At 36.9% G+C, this 27132-nt stretch overlaps 1 protein-coding gene across 1 annotated transcript; it reads left to right on the forward strand.

Annotated features, from left to right (window-relative positions):
- Positions 1 to 18: 18 nt before the first annotated feature.
- On the forward strand, positions 19 to 27077 carry LOC104511374 (cadherin-9-like). The gene is given in 11 exon segments (XM_010153962.1): positions 19 to 22; positions 544 to 663; positions 2959 to 3126; positions 8460 to 8647; positions 9964 to 10217; positions 12556 to 12692; positions 14024 to 14145; positions 22328 to 22445; positions 22539 to 22572; positions 22574 to 22794; positions 26184 to 27077. Coding segments are annotated over 11 exon segments (1854 nt in total). The 3' UTR covers positions 26672 to 27077.
- Positions 27078 to 27132: the final 55 nt, after the last annotated feature.

Consider the following 27132-nt stretch of genomic DNA (forward strand, 5'->3'; position numbering starts at 1 on the left):
GGAGTTAAACCACGACACATGGGTAAGCCATTTTCATGCAAGATACTTGGAGATTGTCATCTAAGCAGAAGATGACTATGGGGAAATTAACTTTATAACATAAAGCAAAATTTAGATTATAGGAAATTTGGAAATTTGCTTTATAACCTCAATTTACTTACTAAGCTAAATTGAAAAACCATAATGGTACTTGTCACTTCTTATTGTACGCTTTCAACTGAGATCATGTAATTACCAGAGGAGAATCTTCAAACCTACTTGACCACCAAAAATCCTACTGCTGCATTGTGTTTCTGTTTCAAAGAAATATGTCAATCCCTATGTGCTTAACCATGTTTAACTGAGACATGAACCTTGAGTGATAATGATCTTGGGTTTATTCATGAGCAAGATGACACTTTATTTTACTATTTGCTTGAGTAGGATAACACTGGATTTGTACATTGAATGCTGTTCGATCTTTTACTGAATTCAGTACTGAAACCACTGTGTGTGGTTTATAAGAAATAAAATCTGTTGATTCCTTGTTTGGTACCCATTTAGGTACATCTGTTATTCAAGTGACAGCCACAGATGCTGATGATGCCAACTATGGAAACAGTGCCAAAGTGGTGTACAGCATCCTCCAGGGACAGCCATATTTCTCAGTGGATCCAGAAACAGGTTAGTAATTCATTCAGTCTTTTGCAGTGACAGGAACAGGATGCAGGGATCAAGACACTTTTTTCATTTAAATATTGGAACAGGCGCACAACATCATATGACTTGATATGAATATAATACTATTTTTCTAAATAGAAACTGTATTCACAATGACAGTATGTCTTTTTTTTTTTTTTTGTTAAGATAATATTATTGCAGAAGGAGCACTGCTTTTCTTGGTATGAATAAGACTTCTGGAAGTCAGCTGTCAACTGTAAAGGTCATTAGTTCAAAAGGAGTACAGAATACTGTAAAGGGTCCACAGAATCATGAAAGTATTAAAGCTTATTTTACACGAATTTCTGGGGATTTAATCTGTTTGTTTTAAGGGAAGAAAAAAGAAGCTAGATAGTTTCTGACTATAAATAATAATTAAAAAAATCCCCAAAGTAAATTAATTATTTTTAAGTGTTCATGATGTATTTTTCACCACTCTAATTTTTAACTTAAAATACTTTTTGAAACTGTAGTCTGATTCCAATGGCTATTCAAACTGAAGCAGAAACATTAATGCTTTTAAGTGGTAAAACATGAATGGAAGCCCTTTTCACTGTTTTGTAGGAAATCAGGTAAGATGCAGACACAAAAGGGAAAAAAACTTGTGTGAACTTTGGATATCTACAGTCCAAAATTTGGGTTCAAAAAAGAAACAAATTTCCTCCTGTCCCCTCCTCCAGATAACTAACCCTAATACACAAAAGACAGCAGGCATTGCATTAGCTGGTTCCTGCATGTTATCAAAATTGTTCTGTTTTGAGAATCCAGAATTTAAGTAGAATTGTGCCAAAAATCCCTGAAGTTCCTAGTCAATTCAGCATGTTCAGGTGATGGCTAATTTCCTTTTGAAATATTTTTTTTTTAAATGCAGTAAAGGCTTTATATCAAAAAGACAGTAAGAGTCACTTTGCTACGGTTTTAAAAGGGAGCATAATGATTTTGCCTGGGATTGCTGGGATTGAAGTGTTTGTTTTTTTCTGCCTCTTCCTATTTCTCTCCTTTTTTTTTTTTTTTTCCCTAGTCTACTACTCAAAACATGTTTACCAGGCATGAGCAGGGAAACAGGACCAGTACCATATGGTCATTAACTTATGGCAGCAGGGGCTTTATCAGGCAGAAGGTTTGGGGAAGACTTGGGGTCTCATGTTTCGTTCTGGGATTGTATTTCTTTGTTTTGCACTCTGCTTTTAAATGTTACATATATTAAGAAGCCTAGGTATTGTAATCAGAAACCAGTAATCCTGGGTCAGACTTAAATGCCATAACCACTAGGCAATAAACCTTTTTTCTGTTTCACTCTTTTCTAGGAGTAGGAGTTTTCCAGGGTTTCTCTTTTGCGTAATAGGACAGCTTCCATATCAAGCTGAGCATGTAATGAGAGCCGCCTTCTGAGAAAGGAAAGGCAGGGGTGTGAATCCTCCAAGCAAAAAGGATGCTGCATTTGCATTCTCCCACTTCACAAGAGCAAGTTCTCATCACTTCAACCTTGCAAATTCACTACCCTGCTAAATAAAAAAATAGAAAAATAATTATTAAAAAAGCTCTGCTTGGTTGTCTAAAATAAAAAATGTTTGTGTCCACTTAAATGAAAAGTTCTTTGGGCTCTGTATCCCAGGAAACTGAGGTCACTCCTCTGTTCAGGCTATGGGTTTTTGGTTTTCTCACTTGAAGTCCCTACTCTTTTTGTATGATGTTCAACAGTCTGAGAAATTAAAATTACATTTATGAAAGTCTTGAGATCAGAAAGCAAAAAAAGACTTTCCAACACTAATTTAATGTCTTGCCCAGTTATAGCTAATAAGCTATACTCCTAGCTGACTTACAGTGGCCATCACTGGACATTAAAATCTATGATCCATTACAGTCCAAAAGAATGAATCCAGAGAATGTAGAGTTCAGTTTCGTGCTATAAAATCAAAACCTAACAAAGCTGGAGATTACATAATTTATTAAAACAATAATTGGGGATAGTAGCTTGGAAAAATCATTAAATAAACAATTTTTTTGGAAAGAATAATTAAATCGATTTAGCACATCTCAAACAATGAATAATATCTGTTATACTATTTATCTGTTTTCTTAACACCACATCAAATCAGCCATAGATTGAAAGACTTATTGTAATATACCTTGTTGTGATTGCTATGTATTAACATCTGCACAGTGTATCTCACATGAATTGATTTAAAACCTCTGAGATTAAATTGGGAGGTGCTTCTGCTTTACCTCTCTGTCTCTCCTTTTTCTCTCTTCTCCAAGGCATAATCAAGACTGCTTTACCAGACATGAGCAGAGAAAACAGGGAACAGTATGAAGTGGTCATCCAGGCCAAAGACATGGGAGGCCAAATGGGAGGACTATCAGGGACCACTACCGTGAGCATCACGCTGACTGATGTCAATGACAATCCGCCTCGCTTCCCCCAGAGTATGGAGCATCTAATAATTCTATAGTTTTCCAAAGAACCTCTCTAAAATCAGCTGTTTCACTGTCACCATCTGGATCATTTTATTCCTCCCTTTATTTTTAGTATGAATACTGGCCCACTACTGTGCTTATAGTGCAGCATTATTAAGGCAATGGGAATCTCTGCCTCCATCTTTTAATTACAAAATATTTATTGGAACGATAAACTTGCTTCCTATACTTACTCTGTTTACAAGAATGTGATCTGTAACAATAAAATAGGTTACCTACAGGGACTTGAAAGCCTTTACAGGAATTTCATTACAAAATCTAGGGCTCAGTTTTTGGAGGCACTTGTACTTCTGTATGTTCAGACAAGCAAACAGGTCAGCAAATTTTCTAATGTAACACTGCACAGGCAGAGTTGGTCAGGTTGTATGCTCTGCTGGAAGTCTAAGAGTTTGGTTTAGGTGTTTGTAATCTGTGTTCAACTCTTGGTGTTGAATAATTCTGGTAATCTAGACCAGTTTGACACAATTAAGTTTTTTAAAAATATCTCTCTGTAAACTGAAAAAATGACAAACAGAAAGCTATAGAATACAGAAAGTGTCACAGCATACTACAGATCCTTTCATCCTAGGCCACCGCTTTTAAATCCAATCCCAAATTGTTATAAACACCATCTGATAATTGTTTGATAAGCTGCAGGTAGAAGAAATTTACAGCCTCAGTTCAGTGCCTGCTTAAAAATATCCACATTATATAGTTTGAATTGCTTGTTGGCACTGATTAGGGACTTGACTGGCTCTTTTTACAGATTCACCAAGGACTGAACAAACAGAGCTGATTTAGAAAACATTCTCCTGGACCTGAAGAAACCTGAAAAGCACTTCAGTACTATGGCAATAATACACTCAGAACAGTATAAACAGGTCAACCTAGAACAGATTTTTAAAAATATTAGAAAATTCTGACAGTGTGGGAGTATGGTGGGTTGACCTTGACTGGAGGCCAGGTGCCCACCAAGCCACTCTATCACTCCCTTCCTTAGCTGGACAAGGGAGAGAAAATACCATAAAGGGCTTGCAGCTTGAGATACAGAGATGGAGACATCATTCAACAACTATCATCATGGGCAAAACAGATTCAACTTGGGGAAAACAATGAATTTAATTTATCATCAATCAAAATCAGAATAAAAAAGACACTAAAACCAAACCTTAAAGCACCTTCCCCCCCACCCCTCCCTTCTTCCTAGGCTCAAGTTCACTCCTGCTTTTATCTACCTCCTCTCCCTGAGCCACACAGGAGGACAGGAAATGGGGCTTGTGGTCGGTTCATCACACGTTGTCTCTGTGCTCAGAAGGAGGGCATCTCACACTTCCCCCTGCTCCAGCGGGAGGTCCTTCCCACAGGCTTCACAGTCCTCTGCAAAATTCTCCAATGTAAGTCCTTCCCACAAGCTACAGTTCTTCAATGACTGCCTCAGCATGGGTCATTTCCATGAAGTGCAGTCCTTCAGGAGCAGCCTGTCGGTTCATCACACGTTGTCTCTGTGCTCAGAAGGAGGGCATCTCACACTTCCCCCTGCTCCAGCGGGAGGTCCTTCCCACAGGCTTCACAGTCCTCTGCAAAATTCTCCAATGTAAGTCCTTCCCACAAGCTACAGTTCTTCAATGACTGCCTCAGCATGGGTCATTTCCATGAAGTGCAGTCCTTCAGGAGCAGCCTGCTCCATTCTTCAGGCTTCCACCTGCTCCAGTGTGGGATCCTCCACAGGCATCAGGTCAACCTCTGCTCCACTGTGACCCTCCATAGCTGCAGGGGCACAGCCGGCCTCACCATGGTCTGCACCACAGGGGGCGGGGGAAGGAGCAGCCTGCTCCAGCTGGGGTCCCCCATGGGGTCACAAGTCTTGCCAACAAACTTGCTCCGGAGTCGGGCCCACTATCCATGGGTCCCCAGGTCCTGCCAGCAGCCTGCTCCAGCACAGGCTTCCCAGGAGGTCACAGCATTCTTCAGGCTTCCACCTGCTCCAGTGTGGGATCCTCCACAGGCATCAGGTCAACCTCTGCTCCACTGTGACCCTCCATAGCTGCAGGGGCACAGCCGGCCTCACCATGGTCTGCACCACAGGGTGCTGGGGAATCTCTGCTGTAGTGCCCAGAGCACCTCCTCCCCATCCTTCTCCACTGACCTGGGTGTCTGCACAGTTGTTTTCTCACACCTTGCGCTCTCTCTGTCTGTCTGCAAAGATCTACCTACTTCAGGGTTTTTTTTCTTGTTTGTTTTTTTTTCTTTGTTCTCTTCTTAAACATGTTATCACAGAAGTGTTATGACTGCTATTGGCTTGTCATTGGCCAGTAGCGTGTCTGTCTTGGTGCCGGCTTGCATTGGCTCTATCAGACATAAGGAGTCTTCTAGCAGCTTTTCACCAAAGCCATCCCTGTACATCCCTTGCTACCAAAGCCTCGCCATGCAAACCCAATACATTGAGAAAAGATTCTTGAAATTGTGTATAAATTTTATATCTCTATTCATGAAAAAAGATTACTTATTAAAAATAGAGGTGAGAGGATATACTGCAGTCAGTCCTCATAAAGAAAATGTAATTTGAATTCAGACTCAGTGTTTACTTGCTGAGAATCACCTTCACATGGCAAACCCAAATAGCAATTTTTAACCAACCTTCCTGTGAGACTTCAGGAGGGGATGTTGCTTAAACATGTATAGCATGATATTGCCCATAATATTTTGGCAATTAGGAAATCTTGAACCTAAATTAGAATGCAGTGTAACACATTACATTGTAAGCTGTGTTGATGAATTAAACTAAATAAAAATATAAAAATTAAGAATGCATAGAATTGCAAGATTACTAAGGGTTTTAATTTTCCTTAGCCATTGTTCCTTATGATGCTCTTGTTCCAAGATTAGCTGAAACCTTAAGTCTATGGAATTTCTTCTGATTATTTCAATAATCTTTGGCTTTTGTACTTAATTACAGAGAAATTTACACAATTTGATGCCTCACACAATATTCTCTGTAGCTTTCTACTTTGAACATCACTGAAACATATTGGATGGGCTATAGAAGACCTGCTGTGGAATCTATTAAATGGCACAGTTTTCATTTTGCTGATGAGGTTTTTTTCTTGTTTTGTTTCTCCTCAGGAGGGTGTTTTTCAACACTTCTTAGGAAATCAGACATAAAGAAACATCTGGAGGTTTTGATTTCTTGTTAGATAGTTATGAAGAGGGGTATATTTTCAAAGAACTATCAAGTTCTGGAAGCCCACTCCTTCCAATAAGTTATCTGTTTTCTCTTATGTCAGACAACAATAAATGAAAATGTGGCCCAAAGCAGAGGATGAATTGCAAATGGAAGTAACAGAAGTTAATGTCAAGTTATTGAAGAACAGAAGATTGAATTCTCAGAAGGACAGAAGAAAGGAAAATGGCAGAGTTCATTGTGAAGCACTGTTTTTTCAGACCAGGAACAGACATTTTGAATTTTGTTTTGTTTCCTGAAAGGAATCCTGGACAGCTAAAGATATAGGCCTAAACTGAATTAAAATGGCAACATAATGGAAATCTTACACATTTTGAATTCAATTGTACTCTAAACCAAATTAGCCAACTTGCATGCCAAAAATGTGTAGCACTCACACCACACCACAAAAATAAGGAATTGTTTCAAATGCAAAATCACTCAAGGGAGTTATTTGTTCTGGAAGAAGTCATAAGTAGCATGATTAAATCTGCCCTTGCAGTAGTTCTGTCTCACCTACCAAAGCCTTGAGTTGGAGCAAGACTTCAAACATATGGTTACCTGCCAGGAATCCTAGGTTTAAGGGAATTCATCTTGGTTTAAGGGAATAACATGCATTTTAGTCCATGTTGATTGCAGACATTCTACTGCTGAATTTCCACTTGAAACCTTGAATTTGTAACAGGAAATACAATTTAGCATGAACCATTAGCTTTCATTTTGTTAGATATCTATATAAATATAAGGTATTTGCAGTGGCAATTTTATACTTAGTCTGTACAATTAGGGATAGAAACTCATTCAGGACTCATGTTGGGTATAGTTATTGTACGTAAAATAAAGCTTCGAAGGCCTTTAATTTTCTTAAAAGAAAGCAAAGGACAAGTAAGTATATGAAACAGGCTAATTTCAAGAAAGATACTTGACTGTACTCTACTACAAGTCAATACAATTTATACAGGTTCTTATTGGACCCTTCAAATAAGAATAGTGCATTTTCTCAGGTGGTATCCAGATTCTTAACGTATTCTTCCAATGCTACTTCTTCACTCAGTAAAATAATATTAATTTGTATGAGAAAGCAGATCAAACAAAACATCAGATGGAATGTCACATGTAAGACACTGAATATATTTTTTTTTTCTTTCCATTTCCTTGGTAGCAAATAACTGAAATTCCTGACTTAGAAATATTTTTTGTCTTGCTAGTAATTTACTCTCTTCATTGTATAGTTCTGAGTGGTCAAGAAAACCATCTAATACTTTTTCTGCAACAGCATGTCTTTATAATTAGATTTTTATTGCAAATGTTGTCAGAAAATATATATAAATTCACTTACAATACACACAGGCAAGATTAAAACGTCTGTGTAATCAGAATTCTTTGTAGCAAACCTTGATTATAAAAACATTAAATGCAACCAACCATTGAAAGAGCACAAAAACTATGTGCAGATTAAAGAAAGCCTGAATGTATCTGCATGAACATGTATCCAAATGCTCTTTACCATGACTCTTCAGTATATATTACCAATAATGGATGAATTAATTATTTTTACCAAAACCACCTAAAAATCTTGAATATATTTTTCAAAATAATAAAAAGAGAAAGCCGATTCTATGTTTGTGACTTTCCAAACTCCACACTATTTTCAACAAATCTTGTACCTTGAGAAAACAAAACAAAATCTCCCACTATTTCTAAATATATCTGGGAACATTTAAGAAAACTCAGAGGAAAAAAAAATAACCAAAACAAACAACAAAACAAACCCAAACCTGTTAAATTATCAAAGTTCAAACTGCTGCCTTCATGTTGAGCTTGTCTGTTCCTTATAGTTGAAGAACAAAAAAAAAAAGGCATTAAAGTACAGTATTAAATTGCTTTGAAGAATCACTTGAAATTTTTGTGACACTGTCAATCAACTCAAAACCCTGGTTTACATTTTATTATGATGACTAACTTTTTCTTGAAGTGTTTCAAACCTCAAGTTACTTTAAAAATCCAGATGAAATTGAAGATGTTTATTATTTAGAAGAACAAATCTTCACAAAATAATAAACGCTTGCTTTTGCTCTTCCAGATACCTACCAGTTCAGCTCTCCTGAGTCTGCACCACCTGGGACTCCTCTTGGCAGAATTAAAGCCAATGACCCTGATGTGGGTGAAAATGCAGAGATCGAGTATAGCATCTCCAATGGGGATGGATCAGACATGTTTGATATTGTCACTGACAAGGACACGCAGGAAGGGATTATAACTGTCAAAAAGGTTTATTTTTTTCTCCCTTTCTTTTATATACACTTAGCTCTCCAGGTGTTATAGTTATTTTTCTTTTTCCAAGAAATGGGAGGGCAGATCTCACAAGGGGTCAGGCTACCAAGGAGTAGTTGTATTAGTTTTGTTCTTCTCTTTCTTTAGCAGATATCTGTTATTTTCAAGTCTCAGGGGAAATTTACTGGCATGTCACTTCACATAAAGCAATATTTCAGTGGCTGCTGTCTGTTCAGTATATATGCTCTCACACACAGTGCTTCTGAATTAGGGCTGTGAAAACCTAGAGGGGATCATTTCACAGAGGAGTTTGTCAGCTGAATGCTGCAGTAAGGCTCACACGGGTTGGAGGCTCACCTAATGTTTGATGGACTTACACCTCCAAAGCTAAACTGTCCCTCTCTAATATGTCTGACAGTCAGTACCAAAAATCTGTCTTGGTCTAAGTTCAACCTTGGTGAAACTTAAGTTATTATATCTTATGTCAATGGAAGTCCTAAGATAAGAAATTTAACTCAAAATACCTTCTCTGACAGATATATTGGTTGCTTTTTAGTTCAAACTGTTAAACTCTGAATGCTATTTTTGGTTCTGTTCTTACTGAACATACCACTAACAATTAATTGATATATACATATATATCAAATATTAATCTATACACATATATGTGGAAACATACATATATCTATTAATGTACAAGCATCTATAGGTGTGTACATAGGAATATATATATGCATATGCATATATGGATTGGAAATCAGACTTCATATTTTTTCTTTTCACCAGGGACTACTGCCAGGGGGAGGTTTGGGTTGCCTCTGATGCGAAATAAGCAAGTGTAGATGGCAACGGGGTAGAAGTAAGGAAAAAGGAAATATGACAGAGAATACCTAAGAGCTGGGATAATTGTTCTTGCTCTTACAAACAAGATGGACAAATAAGAAATTTAGCAATTCCTACTTGTGGATTGAGTCCAACTTCCCTGGTTCTTCTCTCTGTTTTTCTATAGATTGAACTCTCCAGGTTTTCCAGGGATCTAGCAAGTAGTAGGTAGCGGGATCATCATTTTCATAGTGCACTGCAATACTCCTTATTTTTATCATACCTAGAACAAGCCCTTCAAGATGCATTAGATTTTAGAGCCTTTGCTCCTAGAAGTGTCTACACTTTATAAAAATACAGAAAATATTTGACACAAATATATATATAAATATAGCAAAATACATAGAATATAAAAATACAGCATTATAAAACTGACCCACATTTCTTGTGAAGTGACACAATTTTCTTTATTATTGTTGTTTGCTCCTCAGTATCTGGATTTTGAGAAAAAGATGTTCTACACCTTAAGAGTGGAAGCCACCAACACTCATCCTGATCCTCGTTTTCTTCAACTGGGGCCATTCAAAGACACGGCTGTGGTCAAAATTTCTGTGGAAGACATAGATGAACCTCCAGTGTTTAGCAGACCCTGGTATTTAATAGAGGTAGATGAAGATGCCAAGGACGGAAACATTATTGGGCAGGTTGTAGCCCAAGATCCGGATATAACAAAGAATGCAATAAAGTAAGCCACTGCACAATATGAAATGTGGGTCAAGTCTCACGCACAAGGTGGGATGAGAGTGCAATAGGGGGCCAGTTGAGTAAAGAAGCCCATGAAGGCCACTGGAAAGTGTCAAGCAATGAAATATCTATGGGAGATTGTGAAGGCAAGCAGTTAAAAGTACAGAGTATGCTTCTGAAAGACAGCGTATAGACACCAGGTAAAAAGAAAGAAGGTGCAGTACTAGAACTTAACTGGCATCATGTTCTAGTACTTACTAGAACTTAACTGGCATCATGTTCTAGTACTTTCACCAAACTGTTAGTAAGGTCATGCTTTTATACCATATTTCCAATGGCAAAATTATGTTAAATATTCAAAATTATGTACTCCTACACGATTTGCTAGTTGATAGCAGTCTTCTGTATGTTCATAATCCCCTAGATATAACACTGTCTACCCTGTCCCATAGCTTAACTTTTTAATGACCACATTATACTAAGTAAGAAATGATTGCAAGAAAGTCATAACAATTAGAGGGAAGATTTAAGTGTTGTGAAATTGCTGTAATAGTTAAGCATCTGCTTTTATCATCTGTAATGACAAACACAACACTGAAATTTGTGTATTAGCCATGCAACTGATTAGGAAACCTGATTTCTGCATTTTTGAGTAAGCCTATTATGTCCTGCAGCAGTACAGTTTGACGTAGAATGTATGAGATGAGGAAGAAAATACATTATTTTTAAGTAATCTATGTGTAAAATCTCAGTTTAATCTGACAGTGACTGTTCACTACTAGACTAATTAAAATACAACTGTAAAATAAGTTTTTCCTTGCTAGGAAAGACAAAGAAAAGAAAGTGTCATAAAATAAGATTTTAAAAACTTTCACCTTAAACAACAACTAATCCAAGGATTTTTCTGGTGATTTTGATGAACCTTGTGACATCTCAAAAATATCTTTTTATAAATTGATAATTAAAGTTGTACTGTGTGTCCTTTAATGACTGAATTCTCCAAGAAACTATTAATTTGCAAAAAAATATTAGCTAATAATGTTCACTTTTAGTTGTTATGCCAGCATTCACTGTATAAGCTAAAATATACTTTCAAATATAAATCTAACAAACTGCTCACATAAATGGTTTGCTTTTCATCCTGCTCACGAGTCTTAAAAAAATTGTTTCTCAGGATTTTTAACATAGAATAATAGAATCTTTCAGGTTAGAAAAGTCTTTTAAGATCAGCAAGTGCAACCATTAGCCTAAGACTGCTAATACCACCACTAAACCGTGTCCTTCAGCACCTCGTTCTCACCTCTTAAATACTTGCAGGGATGGTGACTCAACCACCTCCCTGGCCAGCCTGTTCCAATGCCTGACAATTCTTTCAGTGAAGACATTTTTTTTTAGATATTTTGGTTAGATATCCAATCTAAACCTCCCCAATGCAACTTGAGGGCATTTCCTCTTGTTCTATCTCTTGTCACTTGGGAGAAGAGACCAACACCCACCTCTGCAACTTCCTTTCTGGTAATTTTAGAGAGCAATAAGGTCTCCCCTGAGCCTCCTCTTCTCCAGGCTAAACAACCCCAGCTTCCTCAGTTGCTCCTCACATTACTTGCTCTCTAGACCCTTCACCAGCTTCGTTGCCCTTCTCTGGATACGCTCCAGAACCTCAATGTCTTTCCTGTAGTGAGGGGCCCAAAGCTGAACACAGTATTCAAGGAACAGCCTCACCAGTGCCAAGTACAGGTGGGCAATCACTTCCCTAGTCCTTCTGACCACACGGCTCCTGATGCAGGCCAGGATGCCACAGGGCTTCTTGGCCACCAGGGCACACTGCTGGCTAATATTCATCTGGCTGTCTACCAACACCTGCAGGCTCTTTTCCTCCAGGCAGCTTTCCAGTGACTCTTCCCCAAGCCTGTAGTGTTGCAGGGGGTTGTTGTGGCCCAAGTGCAGGACCTGCCACTTGGCCTTGTTGAACCTCGTACAATTGGCCTTGGCCCATTGACCCAGACTGGTCAGATCCCTCTGAAGAGCCTTCCTATACTCAAGCAGATGAACATTCCTGCCCAACTTGGTGTCATCTGCAAACTTACTGAGGGTGCAATCGATCTCCTCGTCCAGGTCTTTATAAAGATGTTAAACAGAACTGGCCTCAGAAACTGAGTGAGCCCCCTGAATGCACATGCTGCATGTCTCAGAAAGTTACAGGAAAGCTCAGGTTAATTGAAAAGAAAACATTCTTGATTAACCATAGTTAAAATTAGAAAACTTTTAGAGGTGGCTGTGAGCTAAACTAGAGCCTGTAACAGAAGATAGTGATGCTCAGTTTTACTGTACCTTGACAGATATTCTGTGGATCGACACACTGACCTTGACAGAATATTCAACATCTATTCAGGAAATGGATCCTTATTCATTTCAAAGCCACTTGACCGGGAAGAAACTCCCTGGCACAACATCACTGTCATAGCAACTGAAATCAGTAAGTTGGAGATCATTTATCTCAGAAGAACATTAGAACTGAGGAAAGACTGAAATTCTATGGTATCTATGATTTATCTTGTTTCATTAATTTTGCCCTTATTCAGATATTATCAATACACAGTATCTTTAAATACACATGTAAAAGTTCAGTTTGCTACTTTAGGATTATCTTTGACCATTTGTGAAAAGATAGTTTGGAATTCTCAGGCTCAACAAAAGCATATACTTTATATATTAGAGAAGTTAACCAGTTCCCTGAGAATTCCCAGCAAATAATGGGTATAGGTGTAATGCACTGCTTTTATTGTAAGTTATATCTTTGGGAAACTCCTTGGAAAAAAAAAATCTGATGACATACAAATGTACATTGTCAGAATGACCACTGTAAACAATGGAGGAAACTAAGGTTTACGTCAACTGCTTCAACCTATCTCAGGAAATGGGTTCATTTGAAGCCAAAACTAGAGGAAACTTTCACATGGATTCTTTACTGTTCTGTTGGATCCTTTTAAACCTAGAGGTCTTTTGCCTGCTTTTTCTTTCCAGCCAACTGTCAACAGCCATCAAAGGGGAAACAGAGACACTGATTTTAGGGAACAACTTTTCTCCCTTCATTCTCCCTATAGATTCCCCAGGAGTCTATGTGTTTAACAGTTTGCAAGGCAGGTAATACAGAGAGATTAATTATTTCCCCATTTTCAGAAAAACTGATACCTTTTCTCATAAATGCTTTTTTCATTGCTTGGTCAGATATGGTTTCCATTTTCAGTATACGTACTGCGAGATTAATCTCCAGCGATACCTTGACTTTGGAGGTCAAGTTTGTGAAGAGCAAGTGATGATAAGATCTACATATATCCTTTTTTTGTTTTGTTTTTTTACATTTGTGGGGCAAAAGACAACTTTGGGTTATTTGATTCTTTTTTGTGTTGTTGTTGAATGACACCGTTTAACTGCTTAACTGCTTTGAACAAATAAATGTTCTCAACAGCTCAACCTCAGGAAACAGCTTTTACACTGAGTTATTTACTGCACTGATGTATTGAATACAAGTGGATAATAATAACTCAGTGGCCTTTTTTTAATGCAAACCAATTTAAGCCTACTTGGTGTTATTTCAAAATACACCCACTGTAATAGAAAGAATTGTTTCAAATATAAATAGGGCTTTTATGCATATGGAATGTATGTCAGTAGAAAATGAAATATAATTGGTTTAATACAATCAATATAAATGAATATTCATTGGGAAAATACATTAGATAATTTCAGGTCTTTTCATAGACTGTAAATCTTTGCATTGTAATATAAATAATTTTCTTGTTTCAGATAATCCTAAACAAAGTAGCCAGATACCTGTCTTCATCCGGATTTTAGACATAAATGATCATGCACCAGAATTTGCCAAATACTATGAAACATTTGTTTGTGAAAATGCAAAAGCTGGACAGGTAAACAAATACTTACTTTACTGAAGAACTTTCTATGAGAATATCCTGGAATACCATCATGAAAACTTCAGTGTATCTTAATTTTAACAATGGCAAACCAACACAGCCTTTTATCTTCTACCTTCTACAGAAACTACCAGTTGATTCAAAAAACAGTTTGAGGAAATAAGAGATGCAAGATTTTACCATAGAATAAGAACATAACATATAATACAAAATCATATTTAAGGTGTTTTCTCATAAGTTGTTATGCATAATACTAAAAATCTCTTCATACTGTTAGATAATTCCATTTCTTTCAGGACTTATTTCAAAGTCTTAGTTAATGTAGCTACACCTTCAAGTACACAAAGCAGAAAAGTATTTTTTTAATGCTTCAGTAAAGAAGATGTGAAAAACAAACTTTGATGAAAATAAAAGATAATGCAACTGTTTCCATCATAAGTTAAACTTCCACTTTGAATTGAGTTGAATTTGGTCAAAGCTCATATATATCCCTTTCTAAGCTATCCCAGCAATTCTGTAATAATTTAAAAAGACAGTAACAAGTTTTATATAAAACGTAAAGTGATAACTGAGAACTGAGGAAGGAGACAGACCAACAAAACTCAGAACCAAGATAGCAGCAGATTGGGTACCTCGAGACTGTCTTTCAGGCAAAGGCTTAAGTTCATGCATGAGCTTTTTCTCTTGACTGATGCATTTCTGAGTGGAAGAAAAAGACTGAGATCATGATTTTACGTAGCACAAACCTGAATGGGTTCCTATTGCAGTGGAGAGGGGCCAGGATGGAGCCCTAAACTCAGCTTAGGCCTGTCCTTGTGTCTCACTACTTTTATGCTGTCATCATCCAATCAAAACTGGTCTACTTCACAAAAAGTATATAGAAAGGATCAGAATGTAGGATATTTTGTTTGTCCTTAGAGCATAGTGACCTTACAACACTCAAAGACTTTACAAGGTTGGTGGATATGGACACACATCATGAAGCATGCTCGTGTTTTACCCTGGTTACTGCCCAGTGGTGTATTTAACATAAGAATGGGGCTGCATTGAAAGTAGCATAGCTGATACCTGAGATGAGTCTGGAATTTCAGGTCTTGCTCTGTACAGAGCAAGAACATGCAATTTAACAGTTGCAATTCAAATGATGGTTCATCATTGGTTTAACAGATGGGAACACAAACAAACAAACAAACAAACAAACAAAACCCAACAACAAACCCAAAACAAAACCCCAAACCCAAAAACAAACAGAAGAGACCAAAAAAAGGAGGAAAAAAAGGATACAGGTATTGCTGTGGTTCCCATTCAATTGTACTTCTCCTCCATTCATTGCACCTAATACTGGAATTTAAGTAAGTGGGTTAGAAACACAGAGGATACTTTGAGTGAAATCACTTGGCTTTGAAGAGGTACTTAACCAATACTTTAATTCTTTTTCAATGAAGTCTTGCTATTTTTGATGGAAATTACATAGATAGAGAATATGCATATCAAAGGCAGTGATGAATTAAATTAAAACAGTGGAAGAAATTACAATATCAGGGAAATGAACAAGGACCACCTTTCAAAAGAACTGAGGTTTATGATCTGAATATTGTGTCTTAACCAGTGACATAAATTGTCACATATGAATACAGTTCAAACCTGATGTAATGCGCAAAAAATCCTTAAACTTCTGGTTATTGTACTCTTATAGTTTTGTTTTATGATTTATAAGCTGTTTTCCAGGTGGAATACATTCAAATAAAACCAGTCATTAATTTCAAACAGCTAGCATATGACCTAAATTCTGTCTGTGTAACAAAATCTCTATTCACAAGATAAAATTAAGAGAAAAAAAATCTTAAAATCTCAGTATAATGACTGATAGCAAAGTGATTCATGTACAAATTGCATTACACAATAAAATGTTCACAACATAATTAAGATTTTATTGTGCAATAAATTTACACAATAAAATAACAAAGGTTCTAAAGCTTACAAATGAAGATTTCATTGAAATTAAGCACGTGCAATTTTATCAACCAGCAAACACAGATTTCTCATATATTTGAATCAAGTTCATTCCAGGAATACTGCTTGTCAGTTTCCTTAACCCAATTTCCATCTACACTAACATACTTGGTCCATTAATGGATATTTTCTTTACCTTTCTGCTAAATTCTGTGGATTTCTAATAATAAAAATTACAGAGGCCCATTAGAAAGGCATACTTCCATTCCATTTATTGTACCAATGTAATTCCAGGAATTATTTTCCCTAACTGGAAAAATACAAAAAGATACAAGAAAGACAGACGGCATCAAATGTAGCTGTAGAAGAATGAGAGATACAGACAGTTCTTCTATTTGTTAAAAATTGGGTTCCTCAAGACAGACATCTGAGTTCATATCTGGACATTTACATATAGTTGATTTAGTATTTCAGAAAAAGTATTAGTTTCAGTACGTGAGACTACACTAATTTTGATACTTAGAAATAGTAATGAATATAGAGTATACACTTGAAAATTTTGGCCAAGGATGCTAAATTGTAAATATCTTGTATTGCTCATCTTTAGCAGTCCCCATATAATACAATAAAGATATAGAATAATGTTGTGTTCATTCAGTACTACTCCGCTTTATTTTAGACATCACCTAAAGCAGCTGTCTTATTAGAACCATTACTTCTTGACACATCACAGCAGTGCTTCTACGCCTGCTGCCCATAGAGGAGAACGAGATTGAGAAGATAAATGTATTTAGCTTTTTTTTCTTTTTAAGTGAAACCCAGATACTAATTGCACTGCTCTTTAAAACTCAGTTTAATTAAACCAAGTTTAATAAGTCTCAAGAATGACCAAGCTAGTGATCCAAGATCCAGATTTTTTTCTCTTCTCTCCTACACCACTTCTGAAAACAGTGTCAGATGAAAACAAACAGCAGAATGTTCCAAATATTCCTTTCTGAAGTGCCTAGTGACATTTTTTGTCTTACCTCAAAAGCCTCTGAAAGTGACATCCGAGAAGTTTCTGTTGTACAATATGCAGATTTAACTAAGAGCATAATATAACAAGAATGAAAGCCTAAATGATTCATGTGAATTGAAGGCCTACTCCTCATGCCCATAATCCCATGCAAGAAGTAACAAAATTCAGCAGGTGTTACTGTATTTCTAGCTTAATGACATCTGTCTCCAGTGGTCTTATGTTTCTGAGACCAGAATTAGAAAATTCATGCTGTATAACAACTACATTGTTTTAAAACTTCAGAAAGGCACTATCTACAACAGCAAACCATCTTAAATTCCCATGAAAGTGACACTATTTTTAATTGTCTTATTTATAGTGACTTTTAAAAAATATTTTTTAAAAAAGGATTTATAAATAGGACAGCAACCATCAATATGCTGCTGTTTTGAAAAGAAGTGAACATTCTATTTGACCCAAATTTTGGGTTTTTAGTACAATTTTTTTAACCTGAAAATATATTGCATCTGTCCACCCATAGACCTCATCTGGTTCAGTTTTCTTCACTGAAGCTTTCAAGAATCTGTCTGAAGCATGTCACTTCATTTTTAAAATGTGTGCCCTGGAGCCAATGTGCAACTGTGGTTTATTTGCATGACATGCCAAGGCAGTGTAAGCTGCCCATCTAAAGCCCATCTAAAGACTTGATAGCTGGACCTGAAATCCATACTGTTAAAGATGCACTACTAGCTTAACTTTTGCTTTAATGGCTTCTATATTCCTTTTAGAGGCAGTCTCAAGGCTGAGACCATGACCCAAGTCTCCTACTTGTGCAGCTCTCTATGTCCAAAAATGTAGTCTCAGGAACAGTAAGAGCATGCTCTGAAGTGCACAGGGATGCTTGTTATTGCAGAATTCCCCCACCTAGCTTTAACTCACTTTCTGTCTTTGATGAAGAGTTTGATGAAAACTGGAGAGCAAGCTGCATCTAGGGATGTACCTATGATTAATGTAAGAAATCTGTTACTAGGCAGTAACACATTTTCAGGGATAAGTATGAATAGGTATAAAATAGACTGAACATAAACTACAATAATATTTTTGACTGTGCTGTAAGTCAAGGCATTAAAAAGTGTATCTGGAAAAAAAAAAAAAAAAAAAAACACCACAATGCCCCAAAACACAACCACAAAACAGTATTATAATTGAACCATATCCACATTTAAAAAAAAAAAATGTCGGTGAGAAATAGATCCAAACACTTTAACAGGATCTATGAGACCCGACCTGGAGTGCTCCATCCAGCTGTGGAACCCTCAACATCAGAAGGATATAGACTGGTTGGGGCGACGCTATAGACTGGTTGGAGCGAGTCCAGAGGAAGGCCACGAAGATGATCAGAGGGCTGGAGCACCTCTCCTATGATGAAGGGCTGCAAGAATTGGGCTTGTCCAACATGGAGAAGAGAAGGCTCTGGGGAGACCTTACAGCAGCCTTCCAGCACCTGAAGGGGCCTACAAGGAAGCTGGGGGGGACTTTTTACAAGAGCCTGTAGTTACAGGACAAGGGGTAATGGGTTTAAATTGAAAGTGGGGAGGTTTAGATTAGGTATCAGGAAGAAGTTCTTCACGGAGAGGGTGGTGAGGCACTGGAACATGTTGACCAGGGATGCTGTGGATGCCCCATCCTTGGAAGTGTTCAAGACCAGGCTGGATGAGACTTTGAGCAACCTAGTCTAGTGGAAGGTGTCCCTGCCCATGGCAGGAGTGTTGGAACTAGATGATCTTTAAGGTCCTTTCCAACCCAAATGATTCTATGATCATGAAAGAACTTCTTCAAGAAAATTTCCAGTTGGAATAACTTCTCTTTCACAAGTCCTCTTATATTGTCCAGCTGCTACAATCACTTTATCCTGAGTAGAAAAGAGAAAACTTTTTGTCAATATCTAAGTTTAAATTTTCAGTACTCTCAAAGACAAGTGACCCCTGAAAACGTGAATTTGCTTAATAGTATCCAGTCATGATTACAAGTCTGCTTTTTAAACACACAGAAGTGAACATGTACATAAACACACAATCTTCAAAATAATGATAGTAATGATGTATTTTCCATATTGTGCTCATTTTCATAGGAAACTGAAAAGAAAATAAATTCTTTTTATCTTCTCTTAGCCTGATATGCTTGAAAATATTTGTGTAAAAGTAATTTTCTTGAAATAATTCTTCCCTCATAAATCTTACAGTGTCAAAGATCTTGCTCTGAATTCCTGGTGAAGAGTAATCATCACTCAATGTATATAACTGCTTGAAAAATAGAAGAATACATTTTCAACATGAAGTTACAAAATATACTAGAAACAGTACTAGATTTTTTTCATATAACTGTGATACTTAAAATAAAACCAGGCACACCTCTCAAATTTCTGCCATGATTCTAATGAACATAATTCTCTTTTACTTACAGCTGTATAATGCGAAAAAGAAAAAAGAACCAAACAAAAACCAAACCAACAACAACAAAAAAGTCACTCAAAACAAAAACTTAATCAGATAACATTTCTAATTTCCTTTCACCTTTTCTTAATTTGGAAAAATTCACCTGCAATCATCCTTTCTCTTTGTTGTTTTATTTTCCCATCTTTCCTGGTGGAAGAACAGCTGGTTCTCAGTTTAAGCAGCCAGTAGATAAAGCAGGTAATAAGGTTGTTTGTTTGTCTGTTTGTTTTTCTTCTCCAGCCTTACCCTCAACAATAGCTTTTCAATGTAATTAGGTTCCTCTATGCCTGGCACAGTTGTACTCCACCATGTGATTTGCACATGAAGGGAATCAAATCCAGATCCTGCAAACATCCCACTGATTACACCTCAGAAAGCCCCAAGATACTCAACTGTAATTTCTGGTAACTATTATATCAGGATATTTTTTCCTTGAGTTTTTCAGCAAGTAATTGTGCAAATATTATCAGTTATTCTGATTCTCTTCCTTCTCTCTGGTATTTTTACACTTTTTAAATCTCTTCAACTTAAATGTGAGAGGAAAATTTTCCCATTTTAATTTAGTATTTCAGTCCTATAAGAGGATTTACTTTTTGTTAGCAATATTATATTTTTGCATTTAACTATACAAAACTAAAATTAAGTACCATCCTGGTCTTGCTCTCTGTATTGCCACTCTCAGAGAGAGATTGTGACAAAGAAAAAAGTAATGGAGTATTGGAAGAATGTTGGCATAATTCAAGACTCAGCAACATTATACTGAATGGGCTACTCTGCAACATTAAGGGATATGGCTAACCTTGGGAAACAGTTAAAACTTAAAAAAAAAAAAATCTAAAGTGTAATGATCATTAAATTCTTTGAAAGTGAAAAGATCTTAATATGTAGTTATCATTCTAATCACATTTAGAGAAACCACATAATCCTGCCTTTAGTAAGCATAGTTTCTTACATCGTTTGTAGAAGGCTGATGTTCACAAATTACCTTTCATGTTCTTCAATATGCCTAGGAAAAATAAAAGATAATAATAAATAAAAATCTTGTCGTTGTTTTAGAAGGAACTGTAAGAAAGTGAATGAGCTAAACTCAGATTTCCTGTACTATTTTATTTTTTTAAATAAAAATAGAATAGTATTAGTCATAATAAAAGTATCTTAAAGTTAGCTAGGAAAAAATGGGCCAACTACTCATTGTGTAGTACATCACTAGCAGCAGCAAGTTTCTGAATGATACAGTAAGAAACACTTCAGTATTTTTGGTAGCACTAAAAATACGTTTTTCTAATACATTGTTCCATCCTGAGAGATGCTGAATACCCTCCAAATTTTAACAGTTTCCTCAAGTCACACTCAAGCTGACGTTGAGAAAGAGAAAGTACACAAGAAAAAGTAATTCCTTACTTGATTACTGCAAAGCCTAAAAATCATATCAGTGTTACTTGTCAATTACTGTATTTCTTGAAGAAGTCATGCTGTAACTTCCTTGGAAATATCAGAAAAACAAGCCGCAAAGTAAGTCTTTGATGATTGGTGACTTTGATGTCAGTGGGATTTCAGGGCACCTTGCACACTGGAAACACTTGAAAACCTCAAGACAGATATAGGCTCCCTTATGTCTTTGAAAGAAACAAATCTGACTACTGAGCTCTTTCCGCCTTTAAGTTTAGGTGCTGTGGAAACGTGCCCGTACTGAGCTGCAGCAGTTGAAGATTAATCCCATTCTCATGCTATCAAGCTTTGTCATCTTCTGATTGAACTCATACATGCCCTTGCAAGCCAAAGTGGATTATGGGTGAGATATCCCATAGGGTTATCCATAATGCGATACCCACTAGGGAGTGTAAAGGACACAGCAGTCGTTCATATAGCTCACTGGAGTTATTACAACTCATGCAACCTAGCATAATGTTAACTATTACAAGTCATTTCACAAACCACAGCCATTCCCAGGTAGCTTTTCCTTCCTGTTCTGCTGCTGTTTTCCTTATCCTCTATCTATCCATTTAGCAGCACCTAGAAAGAAAAAGTGTCAAATTGTTAGTGCATATGTGTGTTAATATGTACAAAAGTATACAGATTTGCACATGTTTAGATGCAACAAGAAAGCCTGTGCAGTCCAGAGGTACTGCTGAAACCTCTGTTTTTTTCAGTCCAGTCTACTCTGACCCTATGTTGGCACTATTATCACTCCTTCCCAGCTGGTCTTGAGTGGCCTTGTTAGGAGAGCTATAAAGCTCCACAGCCAGAGGTTTCAATTTAGGAGGGAGTAAAGCATCTTTTTTTATTACCTCAGGAAACCCCAGCATCCTGCCAGTGCAATAGTCCAATTTATCGCCAGGAGCAGATGAGGTGGATTGGGAATTAGGCCCACTTAACAACTGGTTTACACACTGCTCTGTGTCATTGCTACGTGAGGCCACAGGAGGTTTATGGCTTATTCAGAAAGGCAATTGTTTCTGAATCACTGCAAGATACTAGTACAAATCAAAGCACACAGCTGTCTTGCAGTGAGGACCTGTCCCTTTTTCATCCTCCATTATGTGTTTAAACAATAAACCAACAATTTGCTTACTGTAACCTCCTCTGTGTTTACAAGGGGAACATTTGGCTTTGGATACCAGTTTTTTGTCTTCAAATAGGGATTCATTGGACTTTACTGGACATGAAAAGCAGAGACCTTATTTCAAACACGAGATTTCTAAAATAGCATGAAATACTGTTTTCTTTATAGTTGATACAGACTGTGAGTGCCGTTGACAAAGATGAGCCTCCTCGAGGACACAAATTTTTCTTTGAGTTGGTGCCAGAATTTGCTGTCCATCCAAACTTCTCCATTGTAGACAACAAAGGTAAATGCTGACCAGTACCATCCCCCCCTTCTGTCTCCATAACACATAAAACTTCATCCAGCAATATTTATTTATTCTGCTTTTACATTCCAGATAACACAGCAGGAAAAAAAAAAATTATGACCAAATGGATATAGCCGTAGTAAGATGAGTACCTATCTCCTGCCAATCATAATATTTGACAATGACTACCCGATTCAGAGCAGCACTGGCACTCTGACCATTCAAGTGTGTGCCTGCGACAGCCGGGGGAACATGCAGTCCTGCAACACTGAGGCCTTGCTCCTCTCTGCTGGCCTCAGCACGGGGGCACTGGTTGCCATTCTCCTCTGCATCATTATCCTGCTAGGCAAGTACCTGTGATGAGATGTTTGACTGACTAGGCAAAGGTCTGGTCACTTCTACACCCTGATATTCTTCAACCCTTTATTCACATGACCCTGCAGAACAATATTTCATTGCGACTATCAGTGTTATTTAAATTAAATAAGTTGGAAAATCTAGGGTCGGTTTTAGATACCATGCTCATTTGAGTAACATTTTATGTGATAAACAGATCTTCAGTTACATACAGAAGATCATAATCCTGAAGCTGAGTAATAAGTTTCTCAGTGATTAAAATATTATCAATTATACTAGCTATTTAATCATGAATAATTTGTATTTTTTATACTCAGGAAATATTTTACTCTAAAGCATAGAAGGTAAATGTTTGATTGCTTGCAAGTGGTAGCAAGAGCAGCTGATTAAAAAATATAAACACAGAAGTTAGATGGGTGGTTACGGAGCAGAAACATTAGAAAGATGAGATGATATATGAAGAAACTAGAACAAATGCTAGCTCATAACCTGCTCTTAAAAACATAAAAACTGTGACTTGCCTGTTTTGCTTACCAGAGGAGTGCTTTCTTAAAAGTGTCATCAACTCTACTTTCCAGTTAAACTCTGTGGAAAACGCCTTTCCCTTTCCAGCTGTCCTAGAAAACACAGCCTGCCAAGGGGTAGTGACAAGTTTACAGGTTTCGGTTTCTATAATTTTAAGGAGATCACATTTCACAGGTTTTATACTGGATTAAGCTACTTCCAGTAAATATTTAGAGGACCACAGAGGTTGCTAGGAGAGGAGCAATATTCAGGAACCATACCTGTACATTTGGGCATAGGGAAAGGAGGGCACTTGAGCTCTGACAACCTAATTGTTCATAATGCTTAGGTTCAAGCATTGCCACTGGCCTGGTTTCAGAAAGAGACAGCTTGGATTCCCTAAGACGTTGCCCAGACATAGTCTGGGCAGCAGAATTTGCAGGGCATCACTTCCAGCAGACAATTATAGTTCAATTTCTGCCAGATCTGGCTCTCCACCTTGCATAGCTCACCACATTAACAGGCTCTGCATCTTCAAAACCACCCTTTGTGCCCCAACATAGAGCAGGAGATGTGTACCATGAAACACATAGCCTTACTCACCTTGCGAACATTACTCTGATTACTTGCAATGTTTTAGTACATGAACATTGAACTAAAAAGAAAAAACAAAGTGTGCCTTAGGACCACAGTGATAGCACATGAGATACAGAACAAGCTCAAGGATCAGTGCTGTGCCAAAGAAGTGTCACTACTTTGTGTTTATTGGCCCCAGGGTCAGAGACATTGCTTTGCTTAGCGTTACAGGCACAGCTGAAGACAGAGTAGCATAAGGCTGTAGAGCATCTAAACAGAATTCTTAGCCTACATTTGCCATCGTACTTGGCAATTGATCTAATTGTTCAACAAGACGTAGTGTGTTAGGATAGTAGATTGGTGTCATCATGCCAAGAATAAGAGACACATATTAAGTACCTGGCTGTGAGAGACTCTTCTTCATAATAACCTTTTAGTGATCTGTCCAGCTCTTGTATATTGTCATGGTTTAACCTCAGTCAGCATCTAAGCACCAGAGAGTCACTCACCCACCTCCCGTTGCCCCAGTGGGATGGAGAAGAAAATCAGAGGAAGAGGTAAGAACAGCCATGGGTTGAGATAAGAAGAGTATCATAATTGAAAATAAATTAAATATAATAATACTAGTACTAATAACAATAGTGCTAATACTAATTCTAATACTAATAAATGGTATTAAGATAGTAATATATAATGAAAATGATAGGGAAAAAAAAACAACTAACAAAACAAACAAACACAAACAAGACTCAAAATCAAATGATACAACCACTCACAACCTGCAAACCAATGCCCAAATAGTCCCTGAGCAGAAAGAGACTGAGACAAAGTGAGCCAGATACACCTGAGAGTCAGACCCCTTTCATCAACTCCCACCAATTTATATAACGAGCATTATGTTATATGTCATGAAATATCCCTTTGGTCAGTTTGCATCTGTCCCCTTTAGGCCTCTTGTAGAGAAGAAGCTGGGAAGTGAGGTCCAGTATGAGAAACATAAGAAGTCCTTGGTTTAATGTAAATATTGCTTGGCAACAGTTAAAAATAATTATGTGTTATCAACATTTTTGTCAGCACAAATCCAAAACATAGCCTCATACTAGCTACTGTAACAAGAATTAACTCTATCCCAACAAACCCCAGCACATATATAAATTCTTAAACTTACTAAAGAAGGCTACTTCCCGTCTAACATTAGAAAAACTTGAAAAGTATGGCTACTATACAGATATGAAAGCACAAACTAAACAGAATATTTTACATTCACAGCGTTTTACCGTGGCATGTGGAAGATCTCAGTTCTCCTCTCCTTAACTGCAGTGTCTCCAAACTTCCCTTTTATTTACCATACTCAAGTAATCCAGAGCAAAAACTTTGCTCCTAAGACTTAACAGAAGTGCTGAGCACTAGTGTAATATATGGTGTGGCAACCACGGTTATGCCTCATTGACAGGTGATCTCGCTGACTTCTACAATTTACTTCAGCTATTGGAGTAAATTGGTCAGAATTTTAAATGCATTTAAGCATTGAATTCCTACAGAAATCAATATCATTTAGGCACCAGAATATATTTAGAAATCTAAAATTCAGTTTTTCATCTTCCTCTGTAGAGGATCATTTTTGTGTCAATCCACACATTCCAAAAGCAAGAGTTATTCAACTAACACTTCTTAAAATAAAGGGATCATGTTTTTAAAAAGAAACATTTAGTAGCAAAGATTGGATTTCAATTCTTGCAGTCATTGAAGCCCAAAACAGTTTTGTCAATGCTATTGATAGCTGAAGGTCTTCAGGTTCTCATTTTCAGAAGGACTTGTAGATCCCATTTTCAGAAGTGAATTAGGCCCTTAGGAATACCTAGATCACTAGCTTTCAAGAGAGTGTATTATTTTTGCCAAGAAGATTCAATTACATTTGATAAAATCACCCTTAGTGACTGACAGGAGGGTGATGCTTCACATATCTATAATCAAAGTCAAACCCTAGTAGGATGACATATTTTATAACATTGTTTGCTTTTCAATGCTTTTTCATACCTTAATTGCATATCTGTTTCAAATACATAATATTTTAATAATTGCTCCCATAGTTTTAAGACAGCATAAGTTTTTGACTACTTTAAAATCATTAATATTTAACTTCATTAACTTCACCTTGGAGATAGCTTTTATCACTATTTTCCTACAAAAACCCCATCCCAGCTTTAACAGTTTTCCAGTTCAACAGATAATGGAAAATATTTTCCGATTTTAATTTCTACCAACCCATTTTTTCATTCAACTTTTGTTTCCTTTCAGCACTAGTTGTCTTATTTACGGCTCTCAAGAAACAGAGGAAGAAAGAACCCTTGATCATCTCTAAAGATGATGTTCGGGACAACATTGTGACCTACAATGATGAAGGAGGTGGAGAGGAAGACACACAGGCTTTTGATATTGGCACACTGAGAAATCCAGAAGCGAGGGAGGAAAGTAAGATGAGAAGAGATATTATCCCAGAAACTATATTTCAGATAAGACGGACTGCATCTCTTTGGGAAAATATTGATGTTCAAGATTTTATTCATAGAAGGTTAAAGGAAAATGATTTAGACCCAGCTGCCCCTCCTTATGATTCACTGGCAACATACGCCTATGAAGGAAATGATTCCATAGCAAATTCACTCAGCTCCCTTGAATCGCTTACCACAGAGGGCAACCAAGACTATGATTACCTCAGTGACTGGGGACCTCGGTTTAAGAAACTAGCAGACATGTATGGTGGAGAGGACAGTGATCGAGACTGACAAAGTAATCTATGATTTGGTCAGTGTTAGTGCAATTCATGTCTATGTTACTAGATAAAGTGGCCTACTCTCTCTTACTTGGGAATAAAAATTCTACAAAAAATAAGTGTTGTCTTAGTAAGGGTTTGCTTAATCAATAAGTCAAGGTGAATGAATATGAACGATTTAGATTTTTAAAAATCTATAATTCACCCTCTCTGCCTAGAAACCTCTGATAAAAGGTTTTCACTGACAATGAAAAGACAAAAAAAAGGCTTTTTGTGCCTTTAATATTGAGATGGAAACTTAATTTTTTTAAATTGCTTTGCATTACCTTTCCTACTAGCTGTGCACCCACATTGTAACATAATCTAAAAAATATACTTTAAAAAAAGATTATTACTGCCATATTAATTGAGTTAAAGAATGTCTGTGTGTTCATTCATCATGATATTTTTATATATGTATATTTATATTTTTGT

Source organism: Eurypyga helias, unplaced genomic scaffold, assembly GCF_000690775.1.
Source record: "Eurypyga helias isolate BGI_N326 unplaced genomic scaffold, ASM69077v1 scaffold11816, whole genome shotgun sequence".
Classification (NCBI taxonomy): Eukaryota; Metazoa; Chordata; class Aves; order Eurypygiformes; family Eurypygidae; genus Eurypyga; species Eurypyga helias.